Source organism: Stegostoma tigrinum, chromosome 6, assembly GCF_030684315.1.
Source record: "Stegostoma tigrinum isolate sSteTig4 chromosome 6, sSteTig4.hap1, whole genome shotgun sequence".
Lineage (NCBI taxonomy): Eukaryota > Metazoa > Chordata > Chondrichthyes > Orectolobiformes > Stegostomatidae > Stegostoma > Stegostoma tigrinum.
Window position 1 is genome coordinate 49,291,384 of NC_081359.1, and position 18,390 is coordinate 49,309,773.

The 18,390-nt window shown below is 44.1% G+C and overlaps 1 protein-coding gene across 8 annotated transcripts in view; it reads right to left on the reverse strand.

The window, feature by feature from the left end:
- The window catches only part of fat3a (FAT atypical cadherin 3a), an 808,281-nt gene that overhangs the window by 337,938 nt on the left and 451,953 nt on the right, over positions 1 to 18,390 (reverse strand). For all 8 annotated transcript variants that reach the window (XM_059646553.1, XM_059646555.1, XM_059646551.1 and 5 more), the window contains exon 4: positions 11,455 to 11,516. In XM_059646553.1, the coding sequence (XP_059502536.1) occupies positions 11,455 to 11,516 (62 nt within the window). The remainder of the gene's footprint in view (positions 1 to 11,454; positions 11,517 to 18,390) is intronic.

Here is an 18,390-nt window from a genome sequence, read left to right on the forward strand (position 1 = left end):
TATTCATTGCACTCTTGAACTCTTATAGTTTAAATGTCATAAACATTATTAGCTCCAGTATTGCAAAGCAGTACATGCCTTTCTCACTTACTGCTTTCCAACATTATCCTGATCCAGCTCCAATATTTTCAACTTCAAAAACAGAACAGTCTCATTCAAAAAATTAAAACCTGATTGTACTTTTTAAATAGATTTTTTGCTTTTTCTCTCACAGCAAAAGGCATTCTTCCATTGTTCTGGGGCTGGCATTTCCCCCTTCCAGAAAAAAATCTGTGTCACTTCAGGGCTGAACAAAGGCATATTTCTAGAAATACCCAAGCAACATATCGTAAGCCTTTCATGCATTAGAAAGTAGCTAATAGGCATGTACAGGGTTGTACTGGATCCAACTTATTAAGCTAATTCAAGCTTACTTGTATTTTATTTACTATTTGATATTCTTATATTCTATATTTTTCACACTTTTTATGAAAGATGATATAATTTTAGGCTTGATTCAATAATGTATGCATTTTGAATATGTCCTGCTGCATTTAGGCATCAAGAGTTTTTTTCAGTGACTTAATTTACAAGCTTTTGTCACCACTTAAGTGTTCATGCACTGCATCCTGGCAGTGATCTGATTCCCATTCTCCAATGGTTTTTTGAAATTGGCCTTTATGAAATGCACAACAATTGCTTTAAGGACTACAGTTGCTCCATATAAAGCACTACTAATAACCTCCACACCCCTCTGAGCAAAACATGGCTAAAATGAAGTACTTATAGTCTGAATATAGTTGCTTCACGACACTAATTTGGAGCTCATCCATGCTACCGAAAGAATTATTAAATAACCTTTGGTAAGTGTAATGATTCAAAATTCAGAGAAATTTTGAAAGGAAGTCAGTTGAAGCTATTGCCCAAGCTTCCAGCCAAATTTTAAAATTACTTTAGAATTTAAAGAAAACTGAATATTATGTTTGTGTAAAGTTTTGTTAAAGATATTTAGATTTGGGTATTAATGTTTGAACATTTAACGTAACTTTTACAATTAAAAACTTTGAAGCTAACTTGTCACTTGGAAGTTATGGCAAAACAATTCATGAAGATGCACCTAATTAATGTGTAAACTGACTAAAATCTTCAGGCTAGGAGGAAATACCCTGTGAATTATAGATCACTGAAAACTGCTGAACCACCTGCCAATAGAATGCAGAAAACCGATTTTAATCTCCCGAAGAATTCTGCAATATTATAGCCGTAGCAGCATATTTTACAGAATACTTTGTGGACTTGTTTGCTCATTTTTACATTTTTATAATATTTTCTTACAGGTTTATTGGGAGAACTGGTAGCAAGAACATCAGGGCAACCAAGCATTTCAGTCTCAAGGGAAAGATAGGGCAAACAGTATATGTCTTTAACCAAATCAATGACAACCCAGAATTTCAAACTCAACCCTCCATGAAAGGAAACTTGGTAGTCAGACAGCAGGCCAGAAGAGAATGGGAATCAGATCACTACCAGGATGTGGTGCATGAACATTAAGTGGTGACAAAAGCATGTAAATTAGGTCACTGAAATGCACTCTTGATGCCTAAATACAGCAGGACAAATTCAAAATGCAGCTATAACACAAAGTGGGCAGGCTGAAGTGGAGAGCTGGGTTTAAAAGCCTCAATGGGGAGATTCCAATCCTCAGAAATTCTTGGCTAATCTGATTGACCACCAGAGCTCAGTAGTAGATACTGTGGGACACAATGTGGTCCCAGCAAAGGAGGTCCAAGGGATTACAGATCAGACGAAATATTGGGCAGGGAGCACTGTCCCACCTAAGGGAAGGCAACAGATAAAGGATTGGCATTGGGTTTTGCTCTGCCTTCTTGCTATTACAACTTCAAAAAGGCCTGCTTACACCCAACAACGTGCTCCGCCTCCCCCTTGCTCCCTATGAATTTCAGAACTGTCTCCCCATCCCCCTCTCTGATTAAGGGTCTAGGCCCAAAACGTCAGATTTTGTGCTCCTAAGATGCTGTTGCCCTGCGTGTTCATCCAGCTTCACACTTTGTTATCTTGAATTCTCCAGCATCTGTGGTTCCAATTATCTCTGATCACAATTTTAAGGTCACTGCGAACCCTCTTCCAGGGATGCCTAACCTGAAGAAGTTACTCTCCTCCCTCCGCTCCAACCTTAGGGAATCTCTCTCCCACTGCAACTCTCTTGTAATTTCTTCAGCCTTGAAGCTGCTCGACCATGTCCTGAAGCAAACCAGGTATCACAGCCACATCACCTTCCTCAGCACCTGCCTACAGAACTAGATCATCCCCAACGGACTACAGTCTACATTCAAGCCTTCCCAATTTGGCCCCAACCGTGACCATATCTACATCCAGAACGTCGAGACCCTTCAGCAAAGTTTCTCCCTGCGAGTCCTGAAACAGACACTCGCAGCCATGCGCCGGCATCTCCACGCACTGCAATCCAGCCTGCCCCAGCTCAGACCCTGCCTCTCCCAGACCTGCCAAGGACCTCTCTGGCTTTTTATCTTCCGCAGGATCCACAAACTGAATACCCAGTACTACGCAGCTTTACTGGACACCAAAACTTGTAAGTACAACAAACTCACTGGCTCCTGCCACCTCAAACAGGATTCCTCCACCTCCCATATACCAAGCCTGTCCCTGCACCTCCCCTGCAATGTATCCGCTGCCATTGACCATGAGGACATGGCCGGTGAACTCACCGAAGACGTCACATCCGCCACCGCCGGGCACACCACTGTCCAGGACCGTGAACGTGACCGCTGCTGCAGTTACAACCTCCACTTCCAGAATGAACACCACAAACATCACCCTCACCACTGCTGCTGCCGCCCACCGCCGACGTTGACACAACTCCGCCCACCGCTGACAGAACTCTGCCCACCACCCAAGACAGCAGCAGTCCGCCCACCGCCGACATTGCTCCGCCCACAGCCAGCAACCCCAGAGAAGACAGCCACACTGAGCTCTGCCAAATTTTCACCATCCCCCCCAGACCTCCCATTGACAGAAGACGAGCAGTCAGTCCTCAGCAAGGGGCTCACCTTTGTGCCCCTCCACCAAACATCAATGAATACCAGTCACGTTTGGACACAGAGCAATTTTTCCGCCACCTTCGCCTCCACGCTTACTTTTTTAACCGAGAGCCTAACCCTCCCTCTACTGATCCCTTTGCCCACCTCCAACGTAAGTCCTCTTCCTGGACACCACCCCCAGGCCTCCTACCCTCCCTCGACCTCTCCATCTCTAACTGCCGTCAAGACATTAACCGCCTCAACCTCTCCACCCCTCTCACCCATTCCAACCTCTCCCCCACAGAACGGACAGCCCTTCGCCCCAACCCCAACTTCACCATCAAACCTGCAGACAAGGAAGGCGCACTTGTAGTATGGTGCACTGGCCTCTACATCGCCGAGACCAAACGCTAACTCTCCGATACCTCCTCCTACCACGCCCTGAATCATGATCCCACCCCAAGCACCAAACCATCATCTCCCAAACCATCCACAACCTCATCACCTCAGGTGACCTCCCACCCACAGCCTCCAAAATGATTGTTCCCCAAACCCGCACAGCCCGCTTCAATCTCCTTCCCAAAATCCACAAACCTGCCTGTCCTGGTCGACCCATTGTTTCTGCTGGCTCCTGCCCCACCGAACTCATCTCCACCTATACGGACTCCATTTTCTGCCCCTTGGTACAGGAGCTCCCCACCTAAGTCCGTGACACCACCCACACCCTCCATCTCCAGAACTTCCAATTCCCCGGTCCCCAACACTTCATTTTCACCGTGGACGTCCAGTCCCTATACACCTGCATTCCTCATGCAGATGGCCTCAAGGCCCTCCACTTCTTCCTGGCTGGCAGGCCCGACCAGTCCCCCTCCACTGACACCCTCATCTGCCTAGCCGAACTCGTCCTCAACCTCAACATCTCTTTCTATTCTTCCCACTTCCTACAGACAAAGGGGGTGGCCATAGGTACCCACATGGGCCCCAGCTTTGCGTGACTCTTTGTAGGTTACGTGGAACAGTCCCTCTTCCATGCCTACACTGGTCCCAAACCCCACCTCTTCCTCCATTACATTGATGACTGTATCGGCACCGCCTCTTGCTCCCAAGAGGAGCTTGAGCAGTTCATCCACGTCACCAACACCTTCCACCCCAACCTCAAGTTCACCTGTGCCATCTCAAACACATCCTTCACCTTCCTGGTGACCTCAGACTCCATCTCAGGCAACCAGCTAGAAACTGATGTCCATTTCAACCCCACCAACTCCCACAGCTACCTAGAATACACCTCCTCCCACCCACCCTCCTGCAAAAATTCCATCCCCTATTCCCAATTCCTTCGCCTCCATCGCATCTGCTCCCAGGATGAGGCAATTCCACTCCCGCACATCCCAGATGTCCACGTTCTTCAAGGACCGCAACTTCCTCCGCCCCGCAGTGGTCAAGAATGTCCTCGACCGGGTCTCCTGCATTTCCCGCAACACATCCCTCACACACCGCGCCCCCGCAATAACCGCCCAAAGAGAATCCCCCTAGTCCTCACATACACCCCACCAACCTCCAGATACAACACATCATCCTCTGACACTTCCGCTATCAACAGTCCGACCCCGCCACCGAAGACATTTTTTCATTCCCACCCTTGTCTGCCTTCTGAAGAGACCACTCTCTCCGTGACTCCCTTGTCCACTCCACACTCCCCTCCAACCCCACCACACCCAGTACCTTCCCCTGCAACTGCAGGAAGAGCTACACTTGCCCCCACGCCTCCTCCCTCAGCCCAATCCCAGGCCCCAAGATGACTTTCCATATCAAGTAGATGTTCACCTGCACATCCACCAATGTGGTATGCTGCATCCACTGTACCCATTGTGGCTTCCTCTACATTGGGGAAACCAAGCGGAGACTTGAGGACCACTTTGCAGGACACCTCCACTCGGTTTGCAATAAGCAACTGCGCTTCCCAGTCGCGAACCATTTTAATTGCCCCTCCTATTCCTTAGATGCTATGTCCATCCTGGGCCTCCTGCAGTGCCTCAATGATGCCACCTGAAGGTTGCAGGAACAGCAACTCATATTCCACTGGGGAACTCTGCAGCCCAATGGTATCAATGTGGACTTCACCAGCTTGAAAATCTCCCCTTCCCCCACTGCATCCCAAAACCAGCCCAGCTCGTCCCCGCCACCCTACCCTGTTCTTCCTCTCACCTATCCCCTCCTCCCACCTCAAGCTGCACCTCCATTTCCTACCTACTAACCTCATCCCACCTCCTTGACCTGTCCGTCATCCCTGGACTGACCTATCCCCTCCTCTCCACCTATCTTCTCCTCTGTCCATCTTTGGTCCGCCTCCCCCTTGCTCCCTATGTATTTCAGAACCCTCACCCCATCCCCCTCTCTAGATGAATGGTCTAGGCCTGAAACGTCAGCTTTTGTGTTCCTAAGATGCTGCCTGGCCTGCTGTCTTCATCCAGCTTCACACTTTGTTATCTCGGATTCTCCAGCATCTGCAGTTCCCATTATCTCTAGCCTGCTGCATCAACCGTTTTCATGTGTGGGCAGTGTAATTTTGGTGTCTGTGGGTTTTTTTTTTAAACAAGCTTGATTGATTCTTAAGTATTGAATGACATCTTCAATCTCTCCCTCCTGCAAGCCAAAGTCCCCACTTGCTTCAAGGCCATTACCCCAGTACCTAAAAAAGCACATGAAATATGCCTGAATGACTACTGCCCAGTAGCTCTGACCTCCATAATCATGGACTGCCCTAAAAGGCTGGTCATGGCCCATATCAATTCTAGTCTCCCAGCACAGCATCTAAGTGCATGGCTGGGCCCATTGCTTTCCTTGGATTGACTTCCAGAAAGACCAATCTGACATCTACAGTGGTGACGCAGGGAACTAGTGCACCTGGGGCTGTCTGTTAGGAAACACTGTACTGCTGGCATTCTGCTTAAACTGAGCATAGAAAGCATTGAGAGCATCAGGGAGGGATGTGTCTTTTTCTGCTATCTTGCACTGCTTCATTTTCATCTTATGTTGTTTGCTGCCTGTAGCAAGGCCTAAGAGTCCATATGGTCTTCTAACTTGGAGCGGTATTGCCTCTTGGCATCTCTGATGGCTTTGCAGAGGTCATATTTGAATTTTCTGTATAGGTCTGGATCATCCGACTTGAATGTTGCATGCTGAGTCTTCGGAAGGGAGCAGATTTCCTGGTTTATCCAAGGTTTCTGGTTGTGGACACCTGGATTGACCTCTTTGGCATGCAGTCCTCCATGCATTTATTAATGAAACCCGTGACGGTGGTGGTGTATTCGTCCAGGTTTTCTGTTAAGTACTTGAATATGGTTTAGTCCACTGGTTCCAAGTGGTCTCAAAGATGCTTTTCCACTGCCATGGACCAACATTGTATTTTTTTTCTGTGAAGGATCCTCTCATTTCAGCTTCTGCATATAAGCCAGTAGGAGGAACACAACACTGGTGGTGGATGGGCTTGTACTTGTGGTGGATGAACTGCTGATTTTGATGTCTCCCACCCTCCATATGAAGGGAGTATGTTTGGAAATGGGTGGGATTTTGGTGGGGGAGTTACTTGGCCTATTTCATTTTATGGGTGCTGAAAAGCCATCCAGCAAAGGAATGTCACATCCAGTTCATGGCGTCAGTATTAAGGTTTAACTGTTTTCCACAAACTATTACCGCAGTAAGATTTGCAAGCTCACTAATTGTCTCTGAGCTATCAGAAAAGGACTAGCTCTCTTTAATGTGAGGTTTTAAAGGAAATGGCTTATTTTCACAACCGACTGAGTATCAGAGAGTGTTTCAATATTTTGAATAAGGTTTCATGAACAGAAGCACAGTTTTTACAACACTAAAGGCTGCAATAGATATATAAAACTCTGCTTTCTCTCAACCTAGCTACTGAGGTGTGCCTGTGGCAGAAACTGGGTGGCTTGACATGGAGACTATGAGGGACAACCGGCATGGATGGCAGGCAGGAGTTTGTATTAAGTTCAAATGAAGAGAGTGAAGGACTATGAGAATGGTGGGGAGTGCATTTCCATGATTGGGGCCTAAAAAGTGGAGGTTTCTAACAATGAGAAACTGAACTTGACCAGCAATATAACTACTTTGGCTGAAACAACAGCTCAGATGTTAGGAATTCTGTGGCACAGCTTGCTACTTGTTTCTCCACTGCTTATCTACTATCTTCAAGGCATAAGTCAAGAGTGTGATTGGATATTCTCCACTTGACTGGATATGAGTGCAGCTCCAATAATAGTATCCAGGGCAAGGCAGCCGACTTGCTTGGCACCCAACAAGCATCCACTTCACCATCAAAATAGAATTGCTGCAGTATACACTGCAGCAACTTACAAAGACTCATCAATATCACCTTCCAAGCCCAAAATCTTTACCACTTAGCAAAATGCATGGGCACATCACTACCTCTCTGCAGTTGTATAATCACTAGACAATTAATTCAGAGACCCTGGTCATGTTCCAAGGACATGGATTTGAATCCCATTGTGGCTGATGGTGAAATGTCAATTAAATTGAGAAAAATTTGGGGAATTAGGACTCTCACAATGAACATGAAATAGTTGCCAACTGTTGAAAAAGTCAACTGAATTATTGATGATCTTTAGTGAAGGAAACCTTCTGTCTGAACTGGTCTGGACTGTATGTGACTCCAGACCTACAATGTGACAAACACTTAACCAGCCTTTGGGTAATTAGGGATTGGCAAGAAATGCTGGGTGAGCCAGGGGAAGATCAACAAGGCTGTCTATGTGTGAAATCACAGGAGCTCAGTGAGGTACTAAACAAATATTTTGCGTCAGTACTAACTGTGGAGAAAAACATGAATGCTAGAGAAATTGGGGAAATAAAGGATGATGTTATGAAAAGAGTCCACATTAAAAGGGGAGGTACTGGATATCTTAAAATTCAAACATTGATAAATCACTAGAGCCTGATTAGGCATGTCCCAGAACATTGTGGGAAACTAGGGAAGAGATATTGGGGAGGGATGGGGGGCCCTTGCGCGGCTATCTGTATCATCGACAGTCACGGGCGAAGTGCCAGAAGGCTGGAGGGTGACTAATGCGATTCCATTAAGAGATGCAGCAAATGAAAAGCCAGGGAAATGCAGACTGGTGAGTGTGACACCAGTGGTGGGTAATGTATTGGAGGGGTTTCTGAGAGATAGGATTTACATACATTTGGAGAGGCAAGGACATATTTGGGATAGTCAGCATGGGTTTATGTTTGGAAAATCATGCCTCACAAATTTTATTGAGCTTTTTTTGAAAAGCTTACCAAGAAGTTAGATGAAGGCTGAGCAGCAGATATCATCTACATAGATAGCAACAAGACGTTCAACAAGGTCCTGCATGGTAAACTGGTTAGTAAGGTTAGATCACAATGGATTCAGGGGGAGATTGCAAGGTAGATACAAAATTGGTTTGATGGTAAAAGACAGAGGATGGTGGTAGAGAGTTGTTATTCGGAATGAAGGCCTGTGACCAGCGGTGTGCTACAATAATTGGTTCTGAGTCCACTGTTGTTCATCATTTACATAATCGACTTGGATGACAATATAGGAGGTATGGTCAGTAAGTTTGTAAGTAATACCAAAATTGATGGTATGGTAAACAATGAAGAGGGTTATCTAAGAGTACAGCAGATCTTGATCAACGGGGCCAGTGGGTTGTAAAACGACAGATGGAGTTTCATTTAGAGAAATGACAGGTATTACATTTTGGTAAGTCAAACTAGGGCAGGACTTGTACACAGTTAATAGTAGGGCACTGGGGATTGCTGTTTAACAGAGACACCTCAGGGTGCAAATATGTAGTCCCTTGAAAGTCTTACTATAGATAGACAGAGTGGTGAAGGCGGCTTTTGGCTTGCCTGCCTTCATCGGCCAGAGCATTGAGAAAAGGAGTTGGAATGCCCTGTTGTGGCTGTACAAGACACCAGTGAGGCCACCTTTAGAAAATGGTGTACAATTCTGGTCGCCCTACCACAGCAAGATAATTATACTAGAAAGGGAATGTAAAAAAATTCCAAGGGTGCTGCCAGGACTGGAGGGCTTAAATTATAATGGCTGCAGTTTAGAAAACGGTGGGATACAGCGAGACCTGGGTGTCATGGCAGAACAGTTGCTGGAGGTATGCATCTAGGTGCAGCGGTCAGTGATGGCAGGCTGGCCTTCATAGTGAGAGGATTTGAGTAGAGGAGTAGGGATGTATTGCTGCAGTTTTCAGAGCCTTGGTGAGGCCACACCCTGACGATGGTGCACAGTTTTGGTCTCGTAGTCTGAGAGGAAGGACCCTCTTGCTGTTGAGGGAGTCCAGAGAAGGTTCACCAGACTGATTCCCAGGATGGCAAGACTGAAACTAAAGAAAGACTGGATCAAAAAGACTTGTACTCATTGAAATTTAGAAGAATGAGGCAGGATCTTATAGAAAACATACAAAATCCTGATGGGACTGGACAGGCTAGATGCGGGAAGAATGTTCCAAATGTTGGGGAATTCCAGAACTAGGGTCATAGTCTAAAAAGATGAGGGGTAAGGGCTGAGATGAGGAAGAATTTCTTCACTCAGAGTTGTGAACCTGTGGAATTCCCTACTGCGGAAAGCTGTTGGGGCCAGTTTGTGAGAAATATTCAAACAAAAGGAACTGGATGTGGCTATTTTGGCTAAAAAAAACTCAGTGGGTGTAGGGAGAAAGCAGAAGTAGGATACTGAAATTGCATGATTTGCTATGATCATGTTGAATGTGGAGCAGGATCAAAGGACTGAATAGCTTAATAGCACCCATTTTCAATATTTCTACATTTCTGTAAGGGGAAGCAGGATAACCTGGAACTTTTTTGACGGAAGCATTGGAGGCTGAGGGTGACCTTATAAAAGTTTATAAGGCATGAGGGGCATAGATAAGGTGAATAGCCAAGTTCTTTTATCAAGGGTAAGGGAGTCCAAAACCAGATGGCATAGCTTTATGGTGAAAAGCGAAAAATTTAGAAGGGAACTGTGGGGCAGCTTTTTCTCAGAGGACGTCGCATGTATGGAATGAGCTGCCAGAGGAAGTGGTAGAGGTGGGTACAATAAAAAAAGACGACATTTGGAAGGTATATGATCAGAAATGGTTTAGATTATATGGACCAAACACAGGCAAATGGGTCTAGTTTGCTTTGGGAAACCTGGATGATATGGTCAAAAGGGTCTGTTCTGTGCAGCATGATTCAATGAATGAATAAGAAATAATTTTGTTTGATTAGAAATTAAATATCTTGAAACCATGAAATGTATCATGATGGTACCGTGTACGTACTGGAAGTTTTGCACAAAATAGGTGACAACTATTAATTGGCTCATTTCTGAGGGCAAGCCCCGACCAAATTGGAGTTAACTTGTTTGGTTTAAGATTTATAGGTCAAGCAGTTAACTATAAATCGTGAATTGGTGGATTTCTCAAAGCAATGCTGTTTACCAGAGTCTACTTGCAAAACAATCATTACTACCCTCTCATGCAAGATGAGTGCTGCCTTCCCCCTTGAAATAGTATTCTTGCAAGTTGTCCTGAGGGGCGCGACAATAATTTCAAAAATGTATCTTTTCTCATTACTACATACTGCTCGAGGTATGATATCCTAAGAAACACTGCAACTGGACAGCATTCCAGAACACCTAAAAAAGATTGTCTTAAAATATTAATTGATTATTGGAGTGGAAATTATGCTGTTTGATTAATATTGTTAAAAAAGTTATCACAAACATACAAATTATAATCAGTGCAAAGTTTACCAATTCAGAGTAACCAAGTTTTAAAAGTAATTGAAAACCACGTTTAAAAAATGGCTGAATAATTTCCTTGTTGCATTTCAACACTGCAAATGGTTTCCAAATAAAAAAGACAAATAAAAAAATTTAAAATATTCCTAGTAATACCCTTCCACCCTAGTATAATTTCAAAAGCCTCCTCAAAAGCATTTAAACAAATGTAATTAGCAGAAACTCACGTGATTGATTTGATCATTGCTGCATAACATTCCCTCTAACTTTATCAGTTTTGTGAACCTCCATAGCAGCGACTTCAGAAATCTGACATCAATGCCAGAATTGGCACAAATATGGGAGTGGTAGCATGTGCACGCAGTTTTGATTAAACACTGGTGGTGCATGAGTATGTTACTAGGTTTTTGGAAAGGGCTGGATTCTTGGAATCTAGTTTGATATTTTTAAAACCAAGAGATCATGAGCACGCATTTGAATGTAACTTATACTTAAAATTCCTGAAACTTTTGCATGGATTTCCGTCATATTGAGCAACTTGCACTAAGAAGAAACAGTGTCACCTCATGCAAATTCTAAATTGTACAAAAGATAATTGTTAAAAGGTTTTGGACTCACCTCCAGAACATGTTCTGCCTGCTGTTCTCGATCCAGTTTCCTTGATGTGCTCATGATCAGACCTTTAAAAAAACATTGAATTTGTTTTAGATTAATGTTACTTCTGCTTACTATTCTGGCAGACCTATCACCACCCTAGGCTTACCCAATATGACAGGGTGGTAATTTAACTAATGTTGTAGTGTATAAAAAGTCCAAAAGATGTGCAGGTTGGGTGGATTGGCCATGGAAACTGCAAGGTTACAGGGATAGGGTAGGGGAGCGAGTCTGGGTGGAATGCTGTTTGGAGAGTCAGTGCGAACTTGATGAGCCGAATGCGCTGCTTCCACACTGCAGGGATTCTATGATTCTGAATAAGGGGGCTTGTAAAATTAAGCTTCCTACCTATTTGTTCTTATTGGAAACTCACTGGCCACCATTTTAAATGATTATAAAGTGCAATCCCATTATGTCAATGGTACTCCAATTATATTTTAAGTCACATTTGAGCTTTTGTCTTTTCTGACAGATAAAATAAGGCTGACAGTCAAAGGGAGACTCACTGACGAGTGACAGTCTTACTATTGCAGGCCAAGAGATGTAAGGCTCGCATCTGCATGTTTAGCTATCATTAAGCAAGTTCTTCCTTCCACTACCTCAGAAACAAACACTTCTGCCCTCATGCATGCTTCTCCTCTTGCTAAATCCTTTGAAACTACCCACCTTGCAGCTTAACCTCCCTTGTTGAGAAGACCTCCGTCAATCCCAGTCAATAACTGCTAGCCTTCGACCTTCCATTTTCCACTCCCCTTCACCAGCAATGACCAGCAACTGTTTTCTCCCTACTTTCCTTGGTGAATTGTCTGACTTGGTGTAAATGAAGCTAGGAAATTAAAACAATGAGAATTCCAAAGAATGACTTTTCATTTTCATTAAAATGCATTTGACAAGTAAACTGGTTTTCTAAACAATCGATACTGCACAAAATCATCCCAATAGTAATGACTATTAGATTACGAAAAGGAGCTGACACATTGAATTCTGGAACAAATCATCTAAACAAATGAAAATCTCACATCCACTATCACACTCACATTTGCTTCAAAGTATTGACCTCAAATTTACAATTGGAATTGTACTGAACGTTCTAACAACATATCTTGACCACATTTTAGCAAAACTTGCATTCAGATACTGAATGCTTTCATCTATTTGACAGTGGTATATTGCTGCCAGTTTAAGAATAAAGATTTGTGGCTGAAGTGGAGCAGTTAATTAAATGTATAGAAGAACTCCACTAAGATTTCTGACTGTAAATCCAGGCACAATATAAGCAATTATAACTTAATTACATAACTGCTCTATGAAGCAGTCAAGGTGTAAAAAACAAATTTCAAACAAGGCTATCTTTCAAAAATTAACATTAGAAGGCTAAACATATTCACATGAAATTTAAGATTTGGTCTCCAGAATTGTGACAAGTTGTATTTTGTCAAAATAACAACATTCTGTGAGATGACAGACTAACAGTCTCTGAATCGTTGTGGCAGAGCAGCCATTTGGCTCATCATGCCTGCACCAGCTCTTCGAGAAAAAAAGAGCATCAATACAGAGAGTCAATAGCGTCCATTTCCCCACAACCTTGCCTACTATTTCTATCCAAATAATCCTCCAATGCCCTCCTGAACGCCATAATTGTACTTGACTCCATCACATTTCCAGGCAATGCAATCTACTCCCTAATTATCCACTTTTCTGGAAGGATGTGTCACTAATGTGTTTTTTTTTGATGTCACATTTGCCTGTGCCATAAATAACCATACTAACAAAGTTATAATATTTAAAATAAAGCAAACATACAAGAGTTAAACAAACATGGAATGACTATCAGAATATCCTCGACCTACCTTCATTCTAACCATCAAAATCCCTACAGTGTGAAAACAGGCCATTCGACCCAACAAGTCCACAGCGCCCCTCCGAAGAACATCCCACCCAGACCCATTTCCTTTCCCCTGTACTTTTTATGTAAAACCCACCTAACCTAAACATCCCTGGGTACCAAGGGCAATTTAGCATAGCCAATCCACCTAGCTGGCACATTTTTGGACTGTGGGAGGAAACTGGAGGAAACCCACGAAGACACGGGGAGGATGTGTAAACTCCACACAGACAGTCACCCGAGGTTGGAATCGAACCCGGGTTCCTGACGCTGAGAGGCAGCAGTGCTAACCATTGTACCGCCGCATCTCAAGTTCTCACCCCTCTTGACTGAGCCCCTGGTCTCCTTCCATAGGTTAATAAATGCTCTTATTCACAAACAAAACTCTTAATACAGAGTCTAGGAAGCACGCACATGGGCTGTCTCCATAAAAATTGGCAATCAACATGGAAAGGAAGGTCCAGCACACACTGGCTGCCAGATAACACAGACGTGTACTCCTTGCATTTGCCGTAGGTATTCAGCATCGAAAGCAAGGCTAGAGGGCCTGGCAGCTCAATCTCATTTCAGGTATCTCATTCTCTCAGGAAGACAAGGTTGGGCCATTAAGCACCCACAGGAAGAGGGAGCAACACATATAGGACAGCCAAAAACACTCTCACAGGACACTACAGAGGATGCCAGCCCCTCCATTTATTCCTGCATGTGATTCCAAAGCCTTCATAGGTTCCATTTAGGACAGGCATAAGTCCACTCTGAAAAGGGTGAGCTTGCACCTGTGAGGACACTTCCAGTAGATCAGGAAACAGAAATCTGGGAATTCCCTAGTACACATGTATTATGGCAACTCCCAAGATTTGTACCACAAAATCTGGCATCAAATAAGTTGAACATTGATGGAATGGAAGCCTCTTCTATTGATGAACTTTGCAGGTTGATGTTGGGCACTTTCAAAGCAATGTGAGTGGGACCTATGTCTCCCTACACCAAGAGGATGTCAGCAATGGTTGAGAATCCTACTGCCTAAGTTGCTTGACTCTCATTACAGAATTTGGAGAAAATATCCACAACATCCCAGAGACCTTTGTGGTTCAAGGATTGGAAGATGCCACACAGGTCCTCTGCTTTCCTCAAAACGTGCCACAGGCACAAAATTTCAAGGCAGATGTGACCTTGATAGCTACTCAGTCTTCTGAGTGCAAGTCCTGACTCTCTGTATTGATGCTCTTTTTTTCTCGAACAGTTCAGTGTTGGCGGCCTGGGACAACATCATGCTAAATTCTCACTGGGTTTCCGAGAACAATAGAAAATGACAGCGAGGCCTGTAGCTGCAGTGTCTTGTCATGCTGTCCATCCGGAGGCTGTGCAGCAGCCACTGGAGGGCGCTGGTCTTGCTGACAACTTCATATTGCTCTCTCCTTCAACACTGTCTTTGCATTTGAGCAATGCCTTAAGGACTCTAGCCAGTGATGTCCATGTCAAGTTTGTGAGCGTATACTCTATGGGGAATGTCACAACGATAACATTTTACTTGTAGCACTCTTAAGCCATTAAGCTATTCAATGAAGTATCATTTTATACTGTAACTGTGTCAGAGGCTTCATACGGAGGTCAGTGTCATGCTACAATAGAGCTTTGAGTTATGTAATATTACTCAAATGCACATCAAGCAGGCAGTATATTCATGCTAAATTCAGGGAGTGAAATTCTGGCAGTAAGCCACCATGATAGTCCCTCTGTCACAAAGTCATCACTGAACATCACAGACATCGTTGTATACTTGCCCGTCAGTGTGCAAACATCAAAGCTTGAACGCTGACTTCCAGTGTTAATTACAAAATCTGTTTCAGAAATGCCAAGTCTAGGTAATATTTTTCAGCCAGAGTCTAATTACATTTGTTTGTCAACATGATGAGCCAATTGGTAAAAATAATAAATGCAAATTATGGCCTCAAGCAATCATGACCAATGTTCACTCTGGTTCAATGAATGATCCACTGTTAAGTGCTGCTTGATTTCATGTGAGTGGCATTACTGTAGCAGTGCATGCATGCTTAATGCAACTGCCATTTGCAGAGCTTTAAGTTTAAACAATATGATCTTCCTTTGAAGAAAAAAAATCACAGCAACTTAGATCATTCTGCATACCGTCATAACTATTTTACGTTTGTTATCATCCAGTTGACTCGGTGAGTTGCAAGATCTGCATAAGATGTAGGATGATACACATTCTAATCAGAGATAATGGGAACTGCACATGCTGGAGAATCCAAGGTAACAAAGTGTGTAGCTGGCTGAACATAGCAGGCCAAGCAGCATCTCAGGAGCACAAAAGCTGATGTTTCGGGCCTAGACCCTTCATCAGAGAGGTGAAGGGTCTAGGCCCGAAACATCAGCTTTTGTGCTTCTGAGATGCTGCTTGGCTGCTGTGTTCATCCAGCTAGACATTCTATGTTATATTTTATGTTGCTATCCATGCCCTGGGTGACCTTTCAGCCTCCTTTTCTGTTTACCCCATTATATAATTGTTATATCCCCAATTTACCCCCGCTCACAGCTTTGAGAACTGCCCTGCCCTTGTTGACTATACACTCCACTTATAGAGTGCCACTTGGGAAAATAATCCCCAAAACTCGGTGTCCTGCTCCCTCTGATGTTCTAGGGGATCCCATTCCTCTATCTCAAAACGTTCCATTTTATTGTAATCATTCCCTCCGTAACCTAGACCAACAAAGGCCATCCCAGACTTAATGACCCACTTTCTTACGAACTGCATTGACAGCCCCTTGATAACTTCTAATCCCTGACCTGGCTGTAGAGTCCAGGCTGAGGACACACCAGGCCCTGAACTAGTATTACTACTGCACTATGACTGACATATCTAATCTCCAGGGAGGTCACACATGACCTGCAGGAGAGATTGTACTCCAATCCTCAGACTGTAAAGACAAATACTCTCATATGTGCCTGACTCTCTGTGGCTAACCTCCTGGATCGAATCAAACAACCCCTTTGACTGCCAGTGACAGAGTTCCCTGATTGTTTATCGTCATCCTCAACCCACGAAGGACTGCTCCTCCTTGACTCTCAGACATGGTCATCAAAGCATATGTGGAAACTCCCTCCATGTATGCCAGGCAAGACTATGGTCTAGTCACATTACTGCTAGGGTATTAATCCAGAAACCGAGCTAAATGTTCCAGGAACTCAGGTCTGTCACAGCAGAGGATGGAAATTGAATTCAACTTTTAAAAAATCTCAAATTAAGAAAATGTTATTTATGCTGAAAAAACCCATTTGGTTCACTAATGTCGTTCAGGGAAGGAAATAAGGTCTGGGCTGCATGTGACTCCAGACCCACTCTTAACACCAAGCAAGCCATTCATACCAATCACTACGAAGTCTCAATAAAGAAATGAAACCAGATGGGCCACCTGGCATTAACCTAGCTACCAGAAAGACATCGGTAGAAACAGTCCTGTCAACCCTGAAAATCCTCCATACTAGCATCTGGACACGACTGCCAAAATTGGGATAGTAGTCTCACACTACAGTCAAGCAACAACCTGACACAGTCATACTTAGAGAATCATACCTTACAGACAATGTCCCGGAAACAACCATCACCATTCCTCAAATTATAGAAAGAACTGTAGATGCTAAAGTCAAAGATAACACAGTATGGAGCTGGAGAAACACAGCAGGTCAGGCATCAGAGGAGCAGGTTTCTGTGGACATTTCGGATCAGGACCCTTCTTCTGCCTGGCATGCTGTGTTCTTCTAGCTCCGTACTGTGTTATCACCATCCCTTGGTAAGTCCTATCCCACCACCAGGGCAGACCCAACTGAAGTGGTAGCATGGTTCCTAAAACAGTCAGGAGGGAGTCTTCCTTGGAGTCCACAATATTGACTCCAGATCCCACGAAGTATCATGGCTTCAAGTTAAACACTGGCAAGGAAACCTGCTGATTACCAAGCGCCACCCTCCGTCACCTCATGAGTCAACAGTCCTTCACATTGAACAAAATTTGGAAAAATCACCGAGGATGACAATGGCTCAAAATGTACTCTGGATGGGGGATTTCATTGTCTACCATTAACAGTGGCTCAGCAGCACACTACTGATCAAGCTGGTTGGTCCAAAAGGACGCAGCTTAGACTGGGTCTGTGGCAGGTGGTGAAGGAACAAAGAGCAAAAAATCTACTTGGCCTCATCCATACCAATCTGCTAACTACAGGGGCATCTGTCCATGACAGTATCAATTAGAGTGACCACTGCACAATCCTTCTGGAGACAAAAATCCTGCCTTCACACCAAGAATGACCTCTATCATGCTATGAGGTGCTATCACCGTGCTAAATGTGAAATAATTTGAACAGATCTAACAACTCAAAACTGAGCATCATGGCAACACTGTGGATCAACAACAGCAGAATTGCACACCAGCACAATCTGCAACCTCATGGCCCAGTGTATCGCCTATTCAACCATTACCATCAAGCCAGGGGGTCAACCTGGTTTGATTGAGAGTGAGAGGGGGTATGCCGGAAGCAGCACCAGACATAGCTAAAAATTAGGTGTCAACCAGGAGAAGCTACCCAACAGGATCACTTATGAGCCAAACAGAATAAGCGGCGAGAGACAGAATAAGTAATCCGACAACTAACGAATCAGATCTAAAATTTACAGTCTTGCCACATCCAGTTGTGAATAGTGGAGGGTTACAGGTGGCAGCTACACAATTATCTCCATCTTCAATGGTGGAAGAGCCCAACAGTGCAAACGATAAAGTTGAAAGATTTGTAACAACATTCAGCCAGATGCACCAAATGACTGACCCAACTTAGTGTCCTCCAGAGGTCCCCAGATCACTGATACCAGTCTTCAGCCAATTCAATTCACTCCACATGGTATCAGCAAACAGTTGGAAGTACTGGATACAGCAAAGGCTACGGGACCTGACAAAATTCTGCCAACAAAACAGAGGATTTGTGCTCCAGAACTTGCTGCTCCT